Genomic DNA, 22,487 nt, shown 5'->3' on the forward strand with positions numbered 1-22,487 from the left:
ATCATCTACAAAACATTTATGCAAAGAAAAATCTAATGTTCAATGTCCCTTTAATGATTTTTATATAAATTAATTTATTAGCACATATGAGTAAACACCTAATAAATCAGCAGTTGAAGTAATGAGTCAGTGATAAAACTACAGAATTGGTGGCGCTTTTACTAATAAAAATAAAATGCCAGAAAGCAGCTGTTACCTCTTGTTTTTTGTCCGTTTTAAATCAAAGCGAGATTAAATAAATAATTCCCATTTATTACAAAAGAAGTTATCTTAACAAAAGATAAACATTCTTTAAGAGATTTTTACAGTCAATGAAACCTCTACAGGCTTCTGGATATACTGCACAGCAGTGCCTAGCAAGCAACATGATAATTAGTACAGTGTTACAAATCAGTATCAAGAGGAAGACTTAATGAGCCTGGAATTCCTGCAAGTATTCCAAAAGACTGCAGCTTGCTTTAAAGATCTATTATGTGTAGGGTTGCACCGATACCATTTTTTTAAGACCGAGTACAAGTACCGATACTTGTTTTCAAATACTCGCCGATACCAATTACCGATACTTTTTGTTTTTAATGTCATATGACAGTTAACCAAGCACAATACAGACTAATTATTTAAGATTCCTTCTTTATAATTATGAAGGACTGTAACTTAAAAGACATTATGAAATAATAAAACAGTTTTATTTGTCATAAAGTTCACAGAACATGTTTATAAATAAAAATATTACAATAAAATATATTAATAATAACCACAAATAACAAATATTAAATCACAACCAACCAAAAGTGCAATACAGTAAAAAATAGAACAGTGCACTATTTAATCATGGGGAACAACACTATGGGCTAAATTACATTTGACTGGTAAGCTTTACTAATGCTTTCATTACATGTCCTACTCCATTAAAGTCTGTGGAGTTGGAAATGTGAACAAAGCATTGATAAAGCTTACCAATCAAATGTAATCTAAATCTAGTCCTATAATTGCAGGATGAGTGTTCATTGGAATTAACTTAATGTTTACCATGAGTACTCTTCCTGCAATTATATAAGCTAACCTATGGATGTTCCTCAGAGTACAGTATGTTTTGAACATCATTGTGCAAGATGAGAACTAGCAGTAAAAAGGCAATTTAGCAATTAGAATAATTTTTCAAAAGTTAGTGGCAAGTTCTTTTTACGGAACAGAAGCCTCTCTGCATGTTCAGCTATAAGTCTGTTTTTGCTATCAGTAAGGAGGTTTGACTCTAAGTTGAACAGTCTTTCACTTTCCACACTACTGCATGGGGCAGAAAGATATTTTTGGACCATTTTAGCCAGAGCTGAAAATCTCAGTTTGTTAACTGACCAGTACTTCGGGGGTTTGTCTGAATGAGGTACAGCGATCTCTCCTACAATAATACAAATAACAGCAATTTGTATTGGCAGAACAGTAGTAAACAATTTTTAGTTTAGTCTCCACTTCAGCTTAAAATGAAATGGGAACATGCAGTTTGAAAAAACGCCACAAGATAGCATATGGGTAGAAAGTGGAGGTATCGGTTTAAGTATCGGTGCATTTGCACGAGTACAAGTACTCATGCAAATACTTGGTATCGGTGCCGATACCGATACTAGTATCGGTATCGGTGCAACCCTAATTATGTGTATTGCAGTTTCTCAGTGTAGGTTTAAATAATAACATTAATCATTACATGCAAAGCATCTTAAAGGGAAAGTCTAGTAAAAAATAAACTTTCATGATTAAGATAGGGCATGTAATTTTAAACAACTTTCCAATTTACTTTTATCATAATATCAGCTTTGTTCTCTTGGTATTCTTAGTTGATTGCTAATCCTATGTCGGCTCATATGATAATATCAAAGCCCTTGAGGGCCACCTCTCATCTGAATGCATTTGACAGTTTTTCACAGCTAGCGGACGTTCGTTCATGTGTGCCATATAGATAAAATTGTATTAACGCTCGTGGAGTTACTTATGAGAGGGGATTCATTTGCTAAAATGCAAGTCTGTCAAAATAACTGAAATAAGGGGGCAGTTTGCAGAGGCTTAGATACAATGTAATCACAGAGGTAAAAAAGTGTATTAATATAACAGTTTGTAATGCAAAACTGGGGAATGGGTAATAAAGGGATTATCTGGAGTAGACTGTCGATTTAAAAGTGTCTTAAAATTACATGCGCTGTCTGAATCCTGCAAGTTTAATTTTGACGTTCCTATGCCTTTAAGTGGAAGGTCATAGAAGGAGGGCGTTGAATTTCATTAACATCTGGTCGAGAACCTAAACTCTGCGTGCACAACCATCAATTATTATTTTTTTACTGTTACCAATCTTGTTTCCGTAGATACAAAGTAATTAGACAAGTTAAATGTAGGCAGAATAACACAACTGCAGATATACAACTGATTCAAATGTGTCTTATGTGCATATATAACCCATAAAACAAGTATTATGGAGCAGTATAATAGGGCATTTAATAATATTTAGCCACACTATCACCCTTAAAGATACAGTTTACCCCAGAAATTTGTATTGTTTACAAAGATAGATAATCCCTTTATTACCCAGCTTTGCACAACCAACACAGTTATATTATTGTACTTTTTTCCTCTGTGATTACCTTGTATCTAAGCCTCTGCAGACGGCCCTCTCATAAGTAACTCCACAGGCTTGAGCACAATGTTATCTATATGGCACACATTAACCCGCTAAGCCCTTTAGCTGTGAAAAAACTGTCAAATGCATTCAAATAAGAGGCGGCCTGCAAGGGCTTAGAAGTTCGCATATGAGCCTACCTTGGTTTAGCTTTCAACAAAAGGAATACCAAGAGAACAAAGCACATTTGATGATAAAAGTAAATGGTAAAGTTGTTAAAAATGGCATGCCCTATCTGAATCGTGAAAGTTTAATTTTGACTACACTGTCCCTTTAAGACTCACCATTTCAAACCTTTTTTAGACCGATTATGCTTGAAAAATGAAACCATGTTGACTGAAATAGTTCATGCTCCATTAATTCAAATATATTTAGGCTGCTAAAAAAAACTATAAATATAGGCCATGCACAATATCTCTATTTATATCAGTTAAAAGGGACATGGAACCATAAATGTTTCTTTTGGGGTTTCAGATAGAACATACAATTTTAAACAACATTCTAATTTACTTCTATTATCAAATGTGCTTAGTTTTCTTGCTATCCTTTGTTGAAGGAGAAGCAATGCACTACAAGGAGCTAGCTGAACACATCTGGTGAGCCAATGACAAGGACTATACAAGTATCCTCCAATCAGCAGCTAGCTCTCTGTTATAAGCCTACCTAGGTATGCTTTTCTTCAAAATATTCCAAGAGACTGAAACAAATTAGATAGCAGAACTAAATTGTTTAAAATTGTATACACTGTCTCAATCATGATAGGAAAAATGTGGGTTACATGTCCCTTTAATGTTCATTTGACCTCAGTATGCGTCACCAGAAGGATAATTTACAAAGTAAATCGCTGACAAGGTACTCTATTATTTTTAACAATAAAAGATATTAAAAAATGGAAATGTTATTGATAGGATAAGCGTGAACATGAGCCTCATGTTACATTTCATTATTTATGCAACTTAATTATTCATAATGGCAAAATAAAAGATCTGAGTGATTTTGTTTTAAAACACATTTTATTAAACTCTGTAAAGGAGACATGATTACTTACTCAGTGACAGCTCTGAGAATTCTGGTAAATTAGATGAAGCACAAAGCTGGTAGAAAATATGGTAGTTTCTCTCATCCTCTGCCTGAAATAAAGAATAGAAATTTGTATTGTGAGGAAAGAATCCAAAATGTGTACGATGTGGGCACAAATTTGTTATTTGCCAACAACATTACTGGATTATTAAATCATTTTTGGATCAGCACTCTGGATAGTGCTTGCTTATTGGTGGCTACATTTAGCCACCAATCAGCAAGCGGTGCCCAGTTGCTGAACAAAAAATGGGTCGGCTCCTAAGCTTACAGTCCTGTTTTTAAAATAAAGATACAAAAAGAACAAAAAAAAATTTGATAATAGGAGTAAATGAGAAAGTTGCTTAAAATTGCGTGCTCTATCTAAATCATGAAAGAAACAGCTTGGGTTTCATATCTCTTTAAATGAATATGAAACCTTACATTTTATTTCATGATTCAGACAGAGCATATCATTTTAAACACAAACAGGATTTTTTAGAACTGTATAAACTCAGAAACCAGATGGTGGGGTCTCTCACAAATGACTCCACAGTTCAGTGGCAATCTGGTTGTTCTTTATACCTTTATTTGTGAAAATATTAATAGCGGTTTTAGTGTCCAAGTGTTTAGTAAAAAAAGATTTTTTGAAATATCTCTAATAACCTAATGTGCAAAATTAAATGATGTAAAATTGAAAAAATAAACAATTTTCATGTTGTATTTGTTGTTTGATAACTTTATTTAAGATTAATGTGCTGTAAATGTCTCAATCTTATAACTCGTTGCATAAACTTTAGTATTAAACTTTATTTTCGTAACTAAATTTGTAATTCTAGTGCTAAGTGTTGATGTCACATTTACTATAATCTTTTAGTGTATTTAGTGATAATGTATTAAGGATTTATCAAATCGAAGTGAACATTTTGACCTATGTGGTTATTATACCAGTTGGTGTGTTCTCAGTGCCAATTTAATAGTTTTGAAATTATCTGTATAGCTATGACTTCATACAAGTCAGGAGATATAATTATCTAAATATATAAATGAATGTGTTTTTTGCCAATAAATTTCACAGTTTTCACCAGAAATATAATTTAGGCTATTATTTAGCTTGTCTATTATTAAGGTATCAATTGTAGTATTCTTTAGTTCTAAATGGACTGAATATTAAGTATTAAATAATGTGAAGATATATATTTACCATAATAACAATTTATTTATACATACATATTATCTACACACAATTATAAACGATAGTCAAAAACTATGCTGTACCCTTAGGTGAATAAAAACAGATAAAAAATGAATAATATAAAAAGACATCAATGTCATAAAAAAGTATTTAAGTAAAAAACTTTGTATTGGATAACATTTAATAGAGATTCTATGATGTATGCTATATATAGTGTGTACAACGTATATATAAGTACACTCTTGCCTATTAAATCAGATATACAGTTGAAAACATAATTTATGTAAGAACTTACCTGATAAATTAATTTCTTTCATATTAGCAAGAGTCCATGAGCTAGTGACGTATGGGATATACATTCCTACCAGGAGGGGCAAAGTTTCCCAAACCTCAAAATGCCTATAAATACACCCCTCACCACACCCACAAATCAGTTTAACGCATAGCCAAGAAGTGGGGTGATAAGACAAAAGTGCGAAAGCATAAAAAATAAGGAATTGGAATAATTGTGCTTTATACAAAAAAATCATAACCACCACAAAAAGGGGGGGCCTCATGGTAATGCTAATATGAAAGAAATGAATTTATCAGGTAAGTTCTTACATAAATTATGTTTTCTTTCATGTAATTAGCAAGAGTCCATGAGCTAGTGACGTATGGGATAATGAATACCCAAGATGTGGATCTTCCACGCAAAAGTCACTAGAGAGGGAGGGATAAAATAAAGACAGCCAATTCCGCTGAAAATAATCCACACCCAAAATAAAGTTTAAATCTTATAATGAAAAAAACTGAAATTATAAGCAGAAGAATCAAACTGAAACAGCTGCCTGAAGAACTTTTCTACCAAAAACTGCTTCAGAAGAAGAAAACACATCAAAATGGTAGAATTTAGTAAAAGTATGCAAAGAAGACCAAGTTGCTGCTTTGCAAATCTGATCAACCGAAGCTTCATTCCTAAACGCCCAGGAAGTAGAAACTGACCTAGTAGAATGAGCTGTAATCCTTAGAGGCGGAGTTTGACCCGACTCGACATAAGCATGATGAATTAAAGATTTCAACCAAGATGCCAAAGAAATGGCAGAGGCCTTCTGACCTTTCCTAGAACCGGAAAAGATAACAAATAGACTAGAAGTCTTTCGGAAATTCTTAGTAGCTTCAACATAATATTTCAAAGCTCTAACTACATCCAAAGAATGCAATGATCTCTCCTTAGAATTCTTAGGATTAGGACACAATGAAGGAACCACAATTTCTCTACTAATGTTGTTAGAATTCACAACCTTAGGTAAGAATTTAAAAGAAGTTCGCAACACCGCCTTATCCTGATGAAAAATCAGAAAAGGAGACTCACAAGAAAGAGCAGATAATTCAGAAACTCTTCTAACAGAAGAGATGGCCAAAAGAAACAAAACTTTCCAAGAAAGTAATTTAATGTCCAGCGAATGCATAGGTTCAAACGGAGGAGCTTGAAGAGCCCCCAGAACCAAATTCAAACTCCAAGGAGGAGAAATTGACTTAACAGGTTTTATACGAACCAAAGCTTGTACAAAACAATGAATAACAGGAAGACTAGTAATCTTTCTGTGAGAAAGAACAGAAAGAGCAGAGATTTGTCCTTCAAGGAACTTGCAGACAAACCTTTATCCAAACCATCCTGAAGAAACTGTAAAATTCTAGGAATTCTAAAAGAATGCCAAGAAAAATGATGAGAAAAACACCAAGAAATGTAAACCTTCCAGACTCGATAATATATATCTTCCTAGATACAGATTTACGAGCCTGTAACATAGTATTAATCAGAGAGTCAGAGAAACCTCTATGACTGAGAATCAAGCGTTCAATCTCTATACCTTCAAATTTAAGGATTTGAGATCCTGATGGAAAAAAGGACCTTGTGATAGAAGGTCTGGTCTTAACGGAAGAGTCCACGGTTGGCAAGTGGCCATCCTGACAAGATCCGCATACCAAAACCTGTGAGGCCATGCTGGAGCCACCAGCAGAACAGACGAGCACCCCTTAGAATCGTGGAAATTACTCTTGGAAGAAGAACTAGAGGTGGAAAGATATAGGCAGGATGATACTTCCAAGGAAGTGACAATGCATCCACTGCCTCCGCCTGAGGATCCCTGGATCTGGACAGATACCTGGGAAGCTTCTTATCTATTTCTGGAAGTCCCCACATTTGAACAATTTGAAGAAATACCTCTGGGTGAAGAGACCATTCGCCCGTATGTAACGTTTGGTGACTGAGATAATCCGCTTCCCAATTGTCTATACCTGGGATATGAACCGCAGAAATTAGACAGGAGCTGGATTCCGCCCAAACCAGAATTCGAGATACTTCTTTCATACCCAGAGGACTGTGAGTCCCTCCTTGATGATTGACATATGCCACAGTTGTGACATTGTCCGTCTGAAAACAAATGAACGACTCTCTCTTAGAAGAGGCCATGACTGAAGAGCTCTGAAAATTGCACGGAGTTCCAAAATATTGATTGGTAATCCCACCTCCTGAGATTCCCAAACCCCTTGTGCTGTCAGAGACCCCCAAACAGCTCCCCAACCTGTCAGACTTGCATCTGTTGAAATCTCAGTCCAGGTTGGAAGAACAAAAGAAGCCCCCTGAATTAAACGATGGTGGTCTGTCCACCACGTCAGAAAGTGTCGAACAATCGGTTTTAAATATATTAATTGAGATATCTTTGTATAATCCCTGCACCACTGGTTCAGCATACAGAGCTGAAGAGGTCGCATGTGAAAACGAGCAAAGGGAACCGCGTCCAATGCAGCAGTCATAAGACCTAGCATTTCCATGCATAAGGCTACCGAAGGGAAAGATTAAGACTGAAGGTTTTGACAAGCTGAAACCAATTTCAGACGTCTCTTGTCCGTCAGAGACAGAGTCAAGGACACTGAATCTATCAGGAAACCTAAAAAAGGTTACCCTTGTCTGAGGAATCAACAAACTTTTTGGTAAATTGATCCTCCAACCATATTCTAGAAGAAACAACACTCATAAAAGACTGGAAAGGTTCTTTCTAGTGAAAATGAGCAAAGGGAATTGAATCCAATGCCGTGGCCATAAGACCTAAAACTTCTATGCATATATAGCAACTGAAGGAAATAATAGAGACTAAAGGTACCGACAGACGGAACCCAATAGAATTATCCCTCGTCTGATAGAGACAAAGACAGTGACACAAACTTTCTGGAAACCTAAAAAAGGTGACCCTTGTGTGAGGAATCAAGAGCTTTCGAAAAAAAGATCCTCTAACTATGTCCTGAAGAGCAAGTGAATCATATGAGATTCCGCATCCTCAGAAAATAATCTGAATGAAAACAGAATGGCGCCACATCCGGTAACGCCGACATTTTTTGGCGCAAAAACGTCAAAAAAATGACGCAACTTCCGGCGACACGTATGACGCCAGAAATGACAAAAAAAAATTTGCGCCAAGAAAGTCTGCGCCAAGAATGACGCAATAAAATGAAGCATTTTCAGCCCCCGCGAGCCTAACAGCCCACAGGAAAAAAGTCAAATTTTAAGGTAAGAAAAAAAAAAGATTTATTCATATGCATTATCCCAAATATGAAACTGACTGTCTGAAATAAGGAACGTTGAACATCCTGAATCAAGGCAAATAACATAATTTATGCTTACCTGATAAATTCCTTTCTTCTGTTGTGTGATCAGTCCACGGGTCATCATTACTTCTGGGATATAACTCCTCCCCAACAGGAAATGCAAGAGGATTCACCCAGCAGAGCTGCATATAGCTCCTCCCCTCTACGTCACTCCCAGTCATTCGACCAAGAATCAACGAGAAAGGAGAAACCAAGGGTGAAGTGGTGACTGGAGTATAATTTAAAAGATATTTACCTGCCTTAAAAAACAGGGCGGGCCGTGGACTGATCACACAACAGAAGAAAGGAATTTATCAGGTAAGCATAAATTATGTTTTCTTCTGTTATGTGTGATCAGTCCACGGGTCATCATTACTTCTGGGATACCAATACCAAAGCAAAAGTACACGGATGACGGGAGGGATAGGCAGGCTCATTATACAGAAGGAACCACTGCCTGAAGAACCTTTCTCCCAAAAATAGCCTCCGAAGAAGCAAAAGTGTCAAATTTGTAAAATTTGGAAAAAGTATGAAGCGAAGACCAAGTTGCAGCCTTGCAAATCTGTTCAACAGAGGCCTCATTCTTAAAGGCCCAAGTGGAAGCCACAGCTCTAGTAGAATGAGCTGTAATTCTTTCAGGAGGCTGCTGTCCAGCAGTCTCATAGGCTAAACGAATTATGCTACGAAGCCAGAAGGAGAGAGAGGTAGCCGAAGCCTTATGACCTCTCCTCTGACCAGAGTACACGACAAACAGGGAAGACGTTTGTCGAAAATCCTTAGTTGCCTGCAAGTAGAACTTGAGGGCACGAACTACATCCAGATTGTGTAGAAGACGTTCCTTCTTTGAAGAAGGATTCGGGCACAGGGAAGGAACCACGATCTCTTGATTGATGTTCCTGTTAGTGACTACCTTAGGTAAGAACCCAGGTTTAGTACGCAGAACTACCTTATCTGAATGAAAAATCAAATAAGGAGAATCACAATGTAAAGCTGATAACTCAGAGACTCTCCGAGCCGAAGAAATAGCCATTAAAAATAACACTTTCCAAGATAACAACTTTATATCAATGGAATGAAGGGGTTCAAACGGAACTCCTTGTAGAACGTTAAGAACAAGGTTTAAACTCCATGGCGGAGCAACCGTTTTAAACACAGGCTTGATTCTAGCTAAAGCCTGACAAAAGACCTGGACGTCTGGATTTTCTGACAGACGCCTGTGCAACAAGATGGACAGAGCTGAGATCTGTCCCTTTAATGAACTAGCCGATAAACCCTTTTCTAAACCTTCTTGTAGAAAGGACAATATCCTAGGAATCCTAACCTTACTCCAGGAGTAACCTTTGGATTCGCACCAGAATAGGTATTTACGCCATATCTTATGGTAAATCCTTCTGGTAACAGGCTTCCTAGCCTGTATCGGGGTATCAATAACCGACTCAGAAAAACCACGTTTTGATAAAATCAAGGGTTCAATTTCCAAGCAGTCAGCTTCAGAGAAGTTAGATTTTGATGTTTGAATGGACCCTGTATCAGAAGGTCCTGTCTTAGAGGTATAGACCAAGGCGGACAGGATGACATGTCCACTAGATCTGCATACCAAGTCCTGCGTGGCCATGCAGGCGCTATTAGAATCACTGATGCTCTCTCCTGTTTGATTTTGGCAATCAATCGAGGAAGCAGCGGGAAGGGTGGAAACACATAAGCCATCCCGAAGTTCCAAGGTGCTGTCAAAGCATCTATCAGAACCGCTCCCGGATCCCTGGATCTGGACCCGTAGCGAGGAAGTTTGGCGTTCTGGCGAGACGCCATGAGATCTATCTCTGGTTTGCCCCAACGTCGAAGTATTTGGGCAAAGACCTGCGGATGAAGTTCCCACTCCCCCGGATGAAAAGTCTGGCGACTCAAGAAATCCGCCTCCCAGTTCTCCACTCCCGGGATGTGGATTGCTGACAGGTGGCAAGAGTGAGACTCTGCCCAGCGAATTATCTTTGATACTTCCATCATTGCTAGGGAGCTTCTTGTCCCTCCTTGATGGTTGATGTAAGCTACAGTCGTGATGTTGTCCGACTGAAACCTGATGAACCCCCGAGTTTTTAACTGGGGCCAAGCCAGAAGGGCATTGAGAACTGCTCTCAATTCCAGAATGTTTATTGGTAGGAGACTTTCCTCCTGATTCCATTGTCCCTGAGCCTTCAGAGAATTCCAGACAGCGCCCCAACCTAGTAGGCTGGCGTCTGTTGTTACAATTGTCCAGTCCGGCCTGCTGAATGGCATCCCCCTGGACAGATGTGGCCGAGAAAGCCACCATAGAAGAGAGTTTCTGGTCTCTTGATACAGATTCAGAGTAGGGGACAAGTATGAGTAATCCCCATTCCACTGACTCAGCATGCACAATTGCAGCGGTCTGAGATGTAGACGTGCAAAGGGTACTATGTCCATTGCTGCTACCATTAAGCCGATCACCTCCATGCATTGAGCTACTGACGGGAGTTGAATGGAATGAAGGACACGGCATGCATTTAGAAGCTTTGATAATCTGTCTTCTGTCAGATAAATCTTCATTTCTACAGAATCTATAAGAGTCCCCAAGAATGGAACTCTTGTGAGAGGAAAGAGAGAACTCTTCTTTTCGTTCACTTTCCATCCATGCGACCTTAGAAATGCCAGAACTAACTCTGTATGAGACTTGGCAGTTTGAAAGCTTGAAGCTTGTATCAGAATGTCGTCTAGGTACGGAGCTACCGAAATTCCTCGCGGTCTTAGTACCGCCAGAAGGGCACCCAGAACCTTTGTGAAGATTCTTGGAGCCGTAGCCAATCCGAATGGAAGAGCTACAAACTGGTAATGCCTGTCTAAGAAGGCAAACCTTAGATACCGGTAATGATCTTTGTGAATCGGTATGTGAAGGTAAGCATCCTTTAAATCCACTGTGGTCATGTACTGACCCTTTTGGATCATGGGTAAGATTGTCCGAATAGTTTCCATTTTGAACGATGGAACTCTTAGGAATTTGTTTAGGATCTTTAAATCCAAGATTGGCCTGAAAGTTCCCTCTTTTTTGGGAACCACAAACAGGTTTGAGTAAAACCCTTGTCCTTGTTCCGACCGCGGAACCGGATGGATCACTCCCATTAATAACAGATCTTGTACACAGCGTAGAAACGCTTCTTTCTTTGTCTGGTTTGTTGACAACCTTGACAGATGAAATCTCCCTCTTGGGGGAGAGAATTTGAAGTCTAGAAGGTATCCCTGAGATATGATCTCTAGCGCCCAGGGATCCTGAACATCTCTTGCCCAAGCCTGGGCGAAGAGAGAGAGTCTGCCCCCCACTAGATCCGGTCCCGGATCGGGGGCCCTCGATTCATGCTGTCTTAGGGGCAGCAGCAGGTTTCCTGGCCTGCTTGCCCTTGTTCCAGGACTGGTTAGGTTTCCAGCCTTGTCTGTAACGAGCAACAGCTCCTTCCTGTTTTGGTGCAGTGGAAGTTGGTGCTGCTCCTGCTTTGAAATTCCGAAAGGGACGAAAATTAGACTGTCTAGCCTTAGCTTTGGCTTTGTCTTGAGGCAGGGCGTGGCCCTTACCTCCTGTAATGTCAGCGATAATTTCTTTCAAACCGGGCCCAAATAAAGTTTGCTCCTTGAAAGGTATATTAAGTAATTTGGACTTAGAAGTTACATCAGCTGACCAGGATTTTAGCCACAGCGCCCTACGTGCCTGAATGGCGAATCCTGAGTTCTTAGCCGTAAGTTTGGTTAAATGTACTACGGCCTCCGAAATGAATGAATTAGCTAGCTTAAGGACTCTAAGCCTGTCCGTAATGTCGTCCAGCGTAGCTGAACTAAGGTTCTCTTCCAGAGACTCCATCCAAAATGCTGCCGCAGCCGTAATCGGCGCGATGCATGCAAGGGGTTGCAATATAAAACCTTGTTGAACAAACATTTTCTTAAGGTAACCCTCTAATTTTTTATCCATTGGATCTGAAAAAGCACAGCTATCCTCCACCGGGATAGTGGTACGCTTAGCTAAAGTAGAAACTGCTCCCTCCACCTTAGGGATCGTTTGCCATAAGTCCCGTGTGGTGGCGTCTATTGGAAACATTTTTCTAAATATTGGAGGGGGTGAGAACGGCACACCGGGTCTATCCCACTCCTTAGTAACAATTTCAGTTAGTCTCTTAGGTATAGGAAAAACGTCAGTACTCGCCGGTACCGCAAAGTATTTATCCAACCTACACAATTTCTCTGGTATTGCAACAGTGTTACAATCATTAAGAACCGCTAAAACCTCCCCTAGTAATACACGGAGGTTCTCCAATTTAAATTTAAAATTTGAAATATCTGAATCCAATCTGTTTGGATCAGAACCGTCACCCACAGAATGAAGCTCTCCGTCCTCATGCTCTGCAAGCTGTGACGCAGTATCAGACATGGCTCTAGTATTATCAGCGCACTCTGTTCTCACCCCAGAGTGATCACGCTTGCCTCTTAGTTCTGGTAATTTAGCCAAAACTTCAGTCATAACAGTAGCCATATCTTGTAATGTTATCTGTAATGGCCGCCCAGATGTACTAGGCGCCACAATATCACGCACCTCCCGGGCGGGAGATGCAGGTACTGACACGTGAGGCGAGTTAGACGGCATAACTCTCCCCTCGCTGTTTGGTGAAATTTCTTCAATTTGTACAGATTGGCTTTTATTTAAAGTAGCATCAATACAGTTAGTACATAAATTTCTATTGGGCTCCACCTTGGCATTGGAACAAATGACACAGGTATCTTCCTCTGAATCAGACATGTTTAACACACTAGCAAATAAACTTGCAACTTGGTTACAATCTTATTTAACAAAAACGTACTGTGCCTCAAATAAGCACTAAACGATTAAATGACAGTTGAAATAATGAACTGAAAAACTGTTATAGCATCAATCCTTGAAAACAACACAACTTTTAGCAAAGGTTTGTTCCCATTAGTAAAGTAACAATAATTAAATTTGAAACGTAAAAATTACAGAACAACGTTTTTAATCACAGTCAATATATAAGTCTCACAGCTCTGCTGAGAGAATCTACCTCCCTTCAAAGAAGTTTGAAGACCCCTGAGTTCTGTTAGAGATGAACCGGATCATGCAGGAAATACAAGAGTAACTGACTGGAAATTTTTGATGCGTAGCAAAGAGCGCCAAAAACGGCCCCTCCCCCTCACACACAGCAGTGAGAGAGAAACGAAACTGTCACATTAAAACAAGCAACTGCCAAGTGGAAAAATAATGCCCAAACATTTATTCACTCAGTACCTCAGAAAATGCAAACGATTCTACATTCCAGCAAAAACGTTTAACATAATAAATACCTATTAAAAGGTTTAATGTACTTTTTACAGAGTAATTCCAGTGAAGTACCATCCCCAGAATACTGAAGTGTAGAGTATACATACATGTCATTATAACGGTATGGCAGGATTTTCTCATCAATTCCATTCAGAAAATAAAAACTGCTACATACCTCAATGCAGATTCATCTGCCCGCTGTCCCCTGATCTGAAGCTTTTACCTCCCTCAGATGGCCGAGAAACAGCAATATGATCTTAACTACTCCGGTTAAAATCATAGTAAAAACTCTGGTAGATTCTTCTTCAAACTCTGCCAGAGAGGTAATAACACGCTCCGGTGCTATTGAAAAATAACAAACTTTTGATTGAAGTTATAAAAACTAAGTATAATCACCATAGTCCTCTCACACATCCTATCTAGTCGTTGGGTGCAAGAGAATGACTGGGAGTGACGTAGAGGGGAGGAGCTATATGCAGCTCTGCTGGGTGAATCCTCTTGCATTTCCTGTTGGGGAGGAGTTATATCCCAGAAGTAATGATGACCCGTGGACTGATCACACATAACAGAAGAAAAATGTTTAAACACATATATTTAGAACTTTATATAAAAGTGCCCAACCATAGCTTAGAGTGTCACAGAAAATAAGACTTACTTACCCCAGGACACTCATCTACATGTAGTAGAAAGCCAAACCAGTACTGAAACGAGAATCAGTAGAGGTAATGGTATATATAAAAGAGTATATCGTCGATCTGAAAAGGGAGGTAAGAGATGAATCTCTACGACCGATAACAGAGAACCTATGAAATAGACCCCGTAGAAGGAGATCATTGAATTCAAATAGGCAATACTCTCTTCACATCCCTCTGACATTCACTGCACGCTGAGAGGAAAACCGGGCTCCAACCTGCTGCAGAGCGCATATCAACAAAGAATCTAGCACAAACTTACTTCACCACCTCCACAGGAGGCAAAGTTTGTAAAACTGATTTGTGGGTGTGGTGAGGGGTGTATTTATAGGCATTTTGAGGTTTGGGAAACTTTGCCCCTCCTGGTAGAAATGTATATCCCATACGTCACTAGCTCATGGACTCTTGCTAATTACATGAAAGAAACATATGTTGCATTGTCGAGTTCTATGTGCAAACTATTTGTTGCTTTTCAATTTTTGTTGCACCGGATATAAAGTTGTTTAGTCAGTTTATTCGTTTTAGGTGGAAACAAACTAGAGTTTGATTAAGTTCTTAATAAGATAGAGTCTTTAGAATCTTATACTTCAGTCAATACGTGGTAAGTAGTAAAAACAATTTGACTCTTTCACAGTACCTTAGATGTTTTGGAAGTCCATAGAATTACCGTACTTCCTACAGCGTCTATTACCGTTATGGTATATCCTGGTTGTGTTATTCTATCACATGGGTATAGTTGACTAATTAGTTTGAACTTTTTCCTTCAATAGTGAGGCGAATTTGTGAAATTACTTTCAGGTTTCCTCAGCCCCTATCGCCATTCCTCTGAGTACCTCCGTCTGTTTAATTTGTATTCGGCAGGCTCAGATGCAGCGGTCCTGGGGGCTTTCAGCTGTATTAGCAATATCCTTTAATCTGAGCTGATAGGTAACAGATCTGCCTGAGGATCCCTGATCCTGGACAAGTACCTGGGAAGTTTCTTGTTTTGATGGGAAGCCATCAGATCTATTTCTGGAAGACCCCACATCTGAACAAACTGAAAAAACACATCTGGATGGAGAGACCACTCCCCCGGATGTAAAGTCTGACGGCTGAGATAATCCGCTTCCCAATTGTCTACACCTGGGATATGTACCGTCCAAGAAAGTATCCAAGATAGTTCTTTCATAGCTAGGGGACTGCGAGTCCCACCCTAATGATTGACATATGCCACCGATGTGATATTGTCTGTCTGAAAACAAATTAATGGTTCTCTCTTCAAAAGAGGACAAACCTGAAGAGCCCTGAAAATAGCACAGAGTTCTAAAATATTGAATGGTATACTCGCCTCTTGAGGTTTCCAAACCCCTTGTGCTGTCAGAGATCCCCAGACAGCTTCCCAACCTGAAAGACTTGCATCTGTTGTGATTACAGTCCAGGTTGGATGAACAAAAGAGGCCCCTTGAACTATACAATGGTGGTCTAACCACGAAGTCAGAGAGAGTCGAACAACATAATTTATTCAAGAACTTACCTGATAAATTCATTTCTTTCATATTAGCAAGAGTCCATGAGCTAGTGACGTATGGGATATACATTCCTACCAGGAGAGGCAAAGTTTCCCAAACCTCAAAATGCCTATAAATACACCCCTCACCACACCCACAATTCAGTTTAACGAATAGCCAAGAAGTGGGGTGATAAGAAAGGAGCGAAAGCATCAAAATAAGGAATTGGAATAATTGTGCTTTATACAAAAAAATCATAACCACCACAAAAAAAGTGTGGGCCTCATGGGCCTCATGAAAGAAATGAATTTATCAAGTAAGTTCTTACATAAATTATGTTTTCTTTCATGTAATTAGCAAGAGTCCATGAGCTAGTGACGTATGGGATAATAAATACCCAAGATGTGGAACTTCCACGCAAGAGTCACTAGAGAGGGAGGGATAAAATAAAGACAGCCAATTCCGCTGAAAAATAATAATCCACAACCCAAAACAAAAGTTTTAATCTTAATAATGAAAAAAACTGAAATTATAAGCAGAAGAATCAAACTGAAACAGCTGCCTGAAGTACTTTTCTACCAAAAACTGCTTCAGAAGAAGAAAACCCATCAAAATGGTAGAATTTAGTAAAAGTATGCAAAGAAGACCAAGTTGCTGCTTTGCAAATCTGATCAACAGAAGCTTCATTCCTAAACGCCCAGGAAGTAGAAACTGACCTAGTAGAATGAGCCGTAATTCTTTGAGGCGGGGATTTACCCGACTCCACATAAGCATGATGAATCAAAGACTTTAACCACGACGCCAAAGAAATGGCGGAGGCCTTCTGACCTTTTCTGGACCCAGAAAAGATAACAAATAGACTAGAAGTCTTTCTAAAATCTTTAGTAGCTTCAACATAATATTTCAAAGCTCTTACTACATCCAAAGAATGTAAAGATCTCTCTTTTGAATTCGTAGGATTAGGACACAATGAAGGAACAACAATTTCTCTACTAATGTTGTTAGAATTCACAACCTTAGGTAAAAATTTAAATGAAGTCCGCAACACTGCCTTATCCTGATGAAAAATCAGAAAAGGAGATTCACAAGAAAGAGCAGATAACTCAGAAACTCTTCTAGCAGAAGAGATGGCCAAAAGGAACAGAACTTTCCAAGAAAGTAATTTAATGTCCAGAGAATGCATAGGTTCAAACGGAGGGGCTTGTAAAGCCCTCAGAACCAAATTAAGACTCCAAGGAGGAGAGATAGATTTAATGACAGGTTTGATACGAACCAAAGCCTGTACAAAACAATGAATATCAGGAAGATTAGCAATCTTTCTGTGAAAAAGAACAGAAAGAGCAGAGATTTGTCCTTTCAAGGAACTTGCAGACAAACCTTTATCCAAACCATCCTGAAGAAACTGTAAAATTCTAGGAATTCTAAAAGAATGCCAAGAGAATTTATGAGCAGAACACCAAGAAATGTAAGTCTTCCAGACTCGATAATAAATCCTCCTAGACACAGATTTACGAGCCTGTAACATAGTATTAATTACTGAGTCAGAGAAACCTCTATGACTAAGAATCAAGCGTTCAATTTCCATACCTTCAAATTTAATGATTTGAGATCCTGATGGAAAAAAGGGCCTTGAGATAGAAGGTCTGGTCTTAACGGAAGAGTCCAAGGTTGGCAACTGGCCATCCGAATGAGATCTGCATACCAAAACCTGTGAGGCCATGCTGGAGCCACCAGCAGTACAAACGAACGTTCCATTAGAATTTTGGAAATCACTTTTGGAAGATTTATCAGTGTCAATATCTGAGACAGAATCCTCTGAACCAGAAATATCCTCATCAGAAACAGACAGATCAGAATGATGACGGTCATTTAAAAATTCATCTGAAAAATGAGAAGTTTTAAAAGACCATTTACGTTTACTGGAAGGAGGAATAACAGACATAGCCTTCCTAATAGATTTAGAAACAAATTCTTTTATATTAACAGGAACATCCTGAGTATTAGATGTTGAAGGAACATCAACAGGTAATGGTATATTACTAATGGAAATACTATCTGCATTAGCAAGCTTATCATGACATTCATCACAAACTACAGCCGGAGGAACAGTTACCACAAGTTTACAACAAATGCACTTAACTTTGGTAGCACCAGCATCAGGCAGCGTCTTTCCAGAAGTAGATTCTGATCCAGGGTCAATGTGAGACATCTTGCAATATGTAAAAGAAAAAACAGCATATAAAGCAAAATTTATCAAATTCCTTAAATGACAGTTTAAGGAATGGGAAAAAAATGCCAATGAACAAGCCTCTAGCAACCAGAAGCAATGAAAAATGAGACTGAAATAATGTGAAAAAAAGGTGGAGACAAGAATGACGCCCACATTTTTTAGCGCCAAAAAAAGACGCCCACATTATTGGCGCCTTAAAATTTCTGGCGCCAAGAATGATGCCACATCCGGTGACGCCGAAATTTTTGGCGCAAAACGTCAAAAAAATGACGCAAACAGAAACAACTTCCGGCGTCAAGTTTGATGCCGGAAATGACAAACAGAATTTTTTGCGCCAAAAAAGTCTGCGCCAAGAATGACGCAATAAATTGAAGCATTTTCAGCCCCCGCGAGCCTAACAGCCCACAGGGAAAAAAGTCAAATGAAACAATTTTTAAGGTAAGAAAAAAATGATTATTCATATGCATTATCCCAAATAATGAAACTGACTGTCTGAAATAAGGAATATTGATCATCCTGAATCATGGCAAATATAAGTTTTAAGACATATATTTAGAACTTTATAAATAAAGTGCCCAACCATAGCTTAGAGTGTCACAAAAAATAAGACTTACTTACCCCAGGACACTCATCTACATATAGTAGATAGCCAAACCAGTACTGAAACGAGAATCAGTAGAGGTAATGGTACATAAGAGTATATCGTCGATCTGAAAAGGGAGGTAAGAGATGAATCTCTACGACCGATAACAGAGAACCTATGAAATAGATCCCGTAGAAGGAGACCATTGAATTCAAATAGGCAATACTCTCTTCACATCCCTCTGACATTCACTGCACACTGAGAGGAAAACCGGGATCCAGCCTGCTGCGAAGCGCATATCAACGTAGAATCTAGCACAAACTTACTTCACCACCTCCACGGGAGGCAAAGTTTGTAAAACTGAATTGTGGGTATCGCATCAGCAATAAAATCTTTTATATTCACAGGGATATCATGTACATTAGATGTTTAAGGAACAACAGGCATTGTACTAGTACTGATGGATACATTCTCTGCATGTAAAAGCTTATCATGACAACTATTGCATACCACAACTGGAGATATAAGGCTAGATTTATCAAAGCTAAGGCGTACAGGGGCACGTATACGCGCCCCTGTACGCCTCAGCTCGCCTGTGTCGGGACGAAATTACACGCAGGTAATCAACATTGCACACAAGCGCAATTTTGCGCTCGTGTGCAATCCCACCCCCTGCCTGCGCACAGCCAATCACGTGCGGGCAGGGGCTGTCAATCTCCTTGGTCAAACTCGACCGCGGAGATTGAATTTTGCCACCTTAGAGGTGGCGAAGAGCTTAGGGAAGCAGCGGTCTGGTGACCGCTGCTTGATAAATTACGGCGAGCAAGTTCTTGAGAGAACTTGCAGCCGTAGGGGCTTGATAAATCGAGCCCAAAATCTCTGCTAACAACAGATACACTTATCTTTGGTAGAAGTGTTATCAGGCAGCAAGGATCCAACAGTGGTTTCTGAGACCGGATCAGATTGAGACATCTTGCAAATGTAAGAGAAAAAAACAACATATAAAGCAAAATTATCAATTTCCTTATATGGCAGTTTCAGGAATGGGAAAAAAATGCAAACAGCATAGCCCTCTGAGCATAGAAAAAGGCAAGAGGCATATCGGAAGTGGGGTTTAATAATTAAATTATTTGGCGCCAAGTATGACGCACAACGCAAAATGACATTTTTTGGCTCTAACAACATCCGGAAATGACACAACTCGCGTCATGGCAGACGCAACCTTGAGCAAGGAAATCTGGCCTCAACTAAGATGCCAGAAATTACGAATTTGCATCACCGAACGTACCTTTGCGCCAAAAATGGCGCAATAAATATCAGCATTTTGCGGCCTCGCACGCCTTATTTTGACTGCGAAGATTAAAGGGACATGAAACCCAAAATTTTTCTTTCATGATTCAGATAGAGAATACAATTTTAAACAACTTTCCAATTTACTTCTAATATTTAATTTGCTTTCTTTTCTTGTTATCCTTTGCTGAAAGGTTTATCTAGGGAAGCTCAGGAGCAGCAAAAAACCTAGCTCCTAGCTCCTGATTGGTGGCTGCATAAATATACTGATTGTCATTGGCTCACTCATGTGTTCAGTTAGAAACCAGTAGTGCATTGCTGCTCCTTCAACAAATGATACTAAGGGAATGAAGCAAATTAGATAATAGAAGTAAATTAAAAAGTTGTTTAAAATTGTATTCTGTATCTGAATCAAGAAAGAAAATGTTTGGGTTTCATGACCCTTTAATGAAAACAGTCAATTTTGAAGAAAAGACTATACCCCAGGTAAGAAAAAATAACTTGAAACTGATAGTCTGCAAAAGGAAATATACATAAACCTGACTCATGGCAAATATAAGCACAATACATATATTTAGAACTTTACATTAATACATAACGTGCCAAACCATAGCTGAGAGTGTCTTTAAGAAATAAAAACATACTTACCGAAAGACACCCATCCACATATAGCAGATAGCCAAACCAGTACTGAAACGGTTATCAGTAGAGGTAATGGAATATGAGAGTATATCGTCGATCTGAAAAGTGAGGTAGGAGATGAATCTCTACGACCGCTAACAGATAACCTATGAAAAGATTTCCTGCGAGGAAAACCATAGTATCAATAAGTGATACTCCCTTCACATCCCTCTGACATTTGCTGTACTCTGAGAGGAATCGGGCTTCAAAATGCTGAGAAGCGCATATCACAGAAGAAAATCAAGCACAAACTTACTTCACCACCTCCATAGGAGGCAAAGTTTGTAAAACTGAATTGTGGGTGTGGTGAGGGTGTCTTTATGGGCATTTTGAGGTTTGGGAAACTTTGCCCCTCCTGGTAGGATTGTATATCCCATACGTCACTAGCTCATGGACTCTTGCCAATTACATGAAAGAAATGGGCCTAGGTCAATACTTTAGATTGTCGACTAAATATATATATATATATATATATATATATATATATATATATATATATATACACACACACACATGTGAGGGGTTATTCAGGGATTCCTGACAGATAGTGTTACAATGTAACTATCGCTAAATTTGAAACAAAAATTATTTGGAAATAGCAAAGTGCTACTTGCACTTATTGCCCTATAGCTTGCAAAAAAGCAAAGAACATATAAACAATGGGTATTTCTAAACTCAGGACAAAATGTAGAAACTATTTAGCATGGGAGTTTTTGGTGGTTGTAGATGCGAGGGGGTCAAAGTTAGAAAAAGTGTGTTTTTTTCAATTTTTTCATCATATTTTATATTTTTTTATAGTAAATTATAAGATATGATGAAAATAATGGTATCTTTTGAAAGTCCATTTAATGGCGAGAAAAACGGTATATAATATGTGTGGGTACAGTAAATCAGTAAGAGGAAAATGACAGCTAAACGCAACCACCACAGAAATGTAAAAATAGCCCTGGTCCTAAACGGTAAGAAAATTGAAAAGTGCTGTGGTCACTAAGGGGTTAAATAACTTTCCAATTTACTTCTTTTATCAAATTGTCTTCATTTTCCTGGTATCCTTCAATGAAGGAGCAACAATTTACTACTGGGAGTTAGCTAAACCCATCCAATGAGTGAGCCAATAACAAGCGGCATATGTGTTGTTGCCAATCAACAGTTAGCTCCCAGTAGTGCTTTGCCGCTCCAGAGCCTAACTAGGCATGTTTTTCAACAAAAGATAGCAAGTGAATGAGCAAATTAGATAATAGAAATAAATTGGAATATTGTTTAAAACTGCATACTCTGGATCATAAAAGTTTAACTGTCCTTTTAACAAAGAAAAAAATATATATTTGTCTCTCTAAACTTACAATTGACCCTAAGACAAACCTGAAATACAACACGTGACTTTTCGAGCAGATAGGTCCTCATGTTGGCGCCAATTATGTGATATCGTTTGTCAAAGCCAATTTGGATGTACTTTCCAAAGCGGCTACTGTTATCGTTCCTTGTGGTTTTCGCATTCCCAATAGCCTGTGGGGAAAATAAATAACTTACACAAAGCAATTTATATAAAATAAACAATGTCACAAAATGAATGCTGTTGCCACAGAGGCTTCTAGATAAGTCATACGTTAATACACTTAGGATTTTTGAAAAGTACATCATTTTGTACAATCCTGATC

General features: G+C 38.7%; 1 protein-coding gene across 1 annotated transcript in view; it reads right to left on the minus strand.

The window, feature by feature from the left end:
- MYO5B (myosin VB) overlaps positions 1 to 22,487 on the minus strand; it is a 575,225-nt gene that overhangs the window by 254,795 nt on the left and 297,943 nt on the right. Inside the window, exons 6-7 of the mRNA XM_053701104.1 lie at positions 22,192 to 22,335; positions 3,711 to 3,792 (exon numbers count right to left, since the gene is read on the minus strand). Of these exons, the coding sequence (XP_053557079.1) occupies positions 3,711 to 3,792; positions 22,192 to 22,335 (226 nt within the window). The remainder of the gene's footprint in view (positions 1 to 3,710; positions 3,793 to 22,191; positions 22,336 to 22,487) is intronic.

The sequence above is a fragment of the Bombina bombina genome, chromosome 2 (assembly GCF_027579735.1).
Source record: "Bombina bombina isolate aBomBom1 chromosome 2, aBomBom1.pri, whole genome shotgun sequence".
Classification (NCBI taxonomy): Eukaryota; Metazoa; Chordata; class Amphibia; order Anura; family Bombinatoridae; genus Bombina; species Bombina bombina.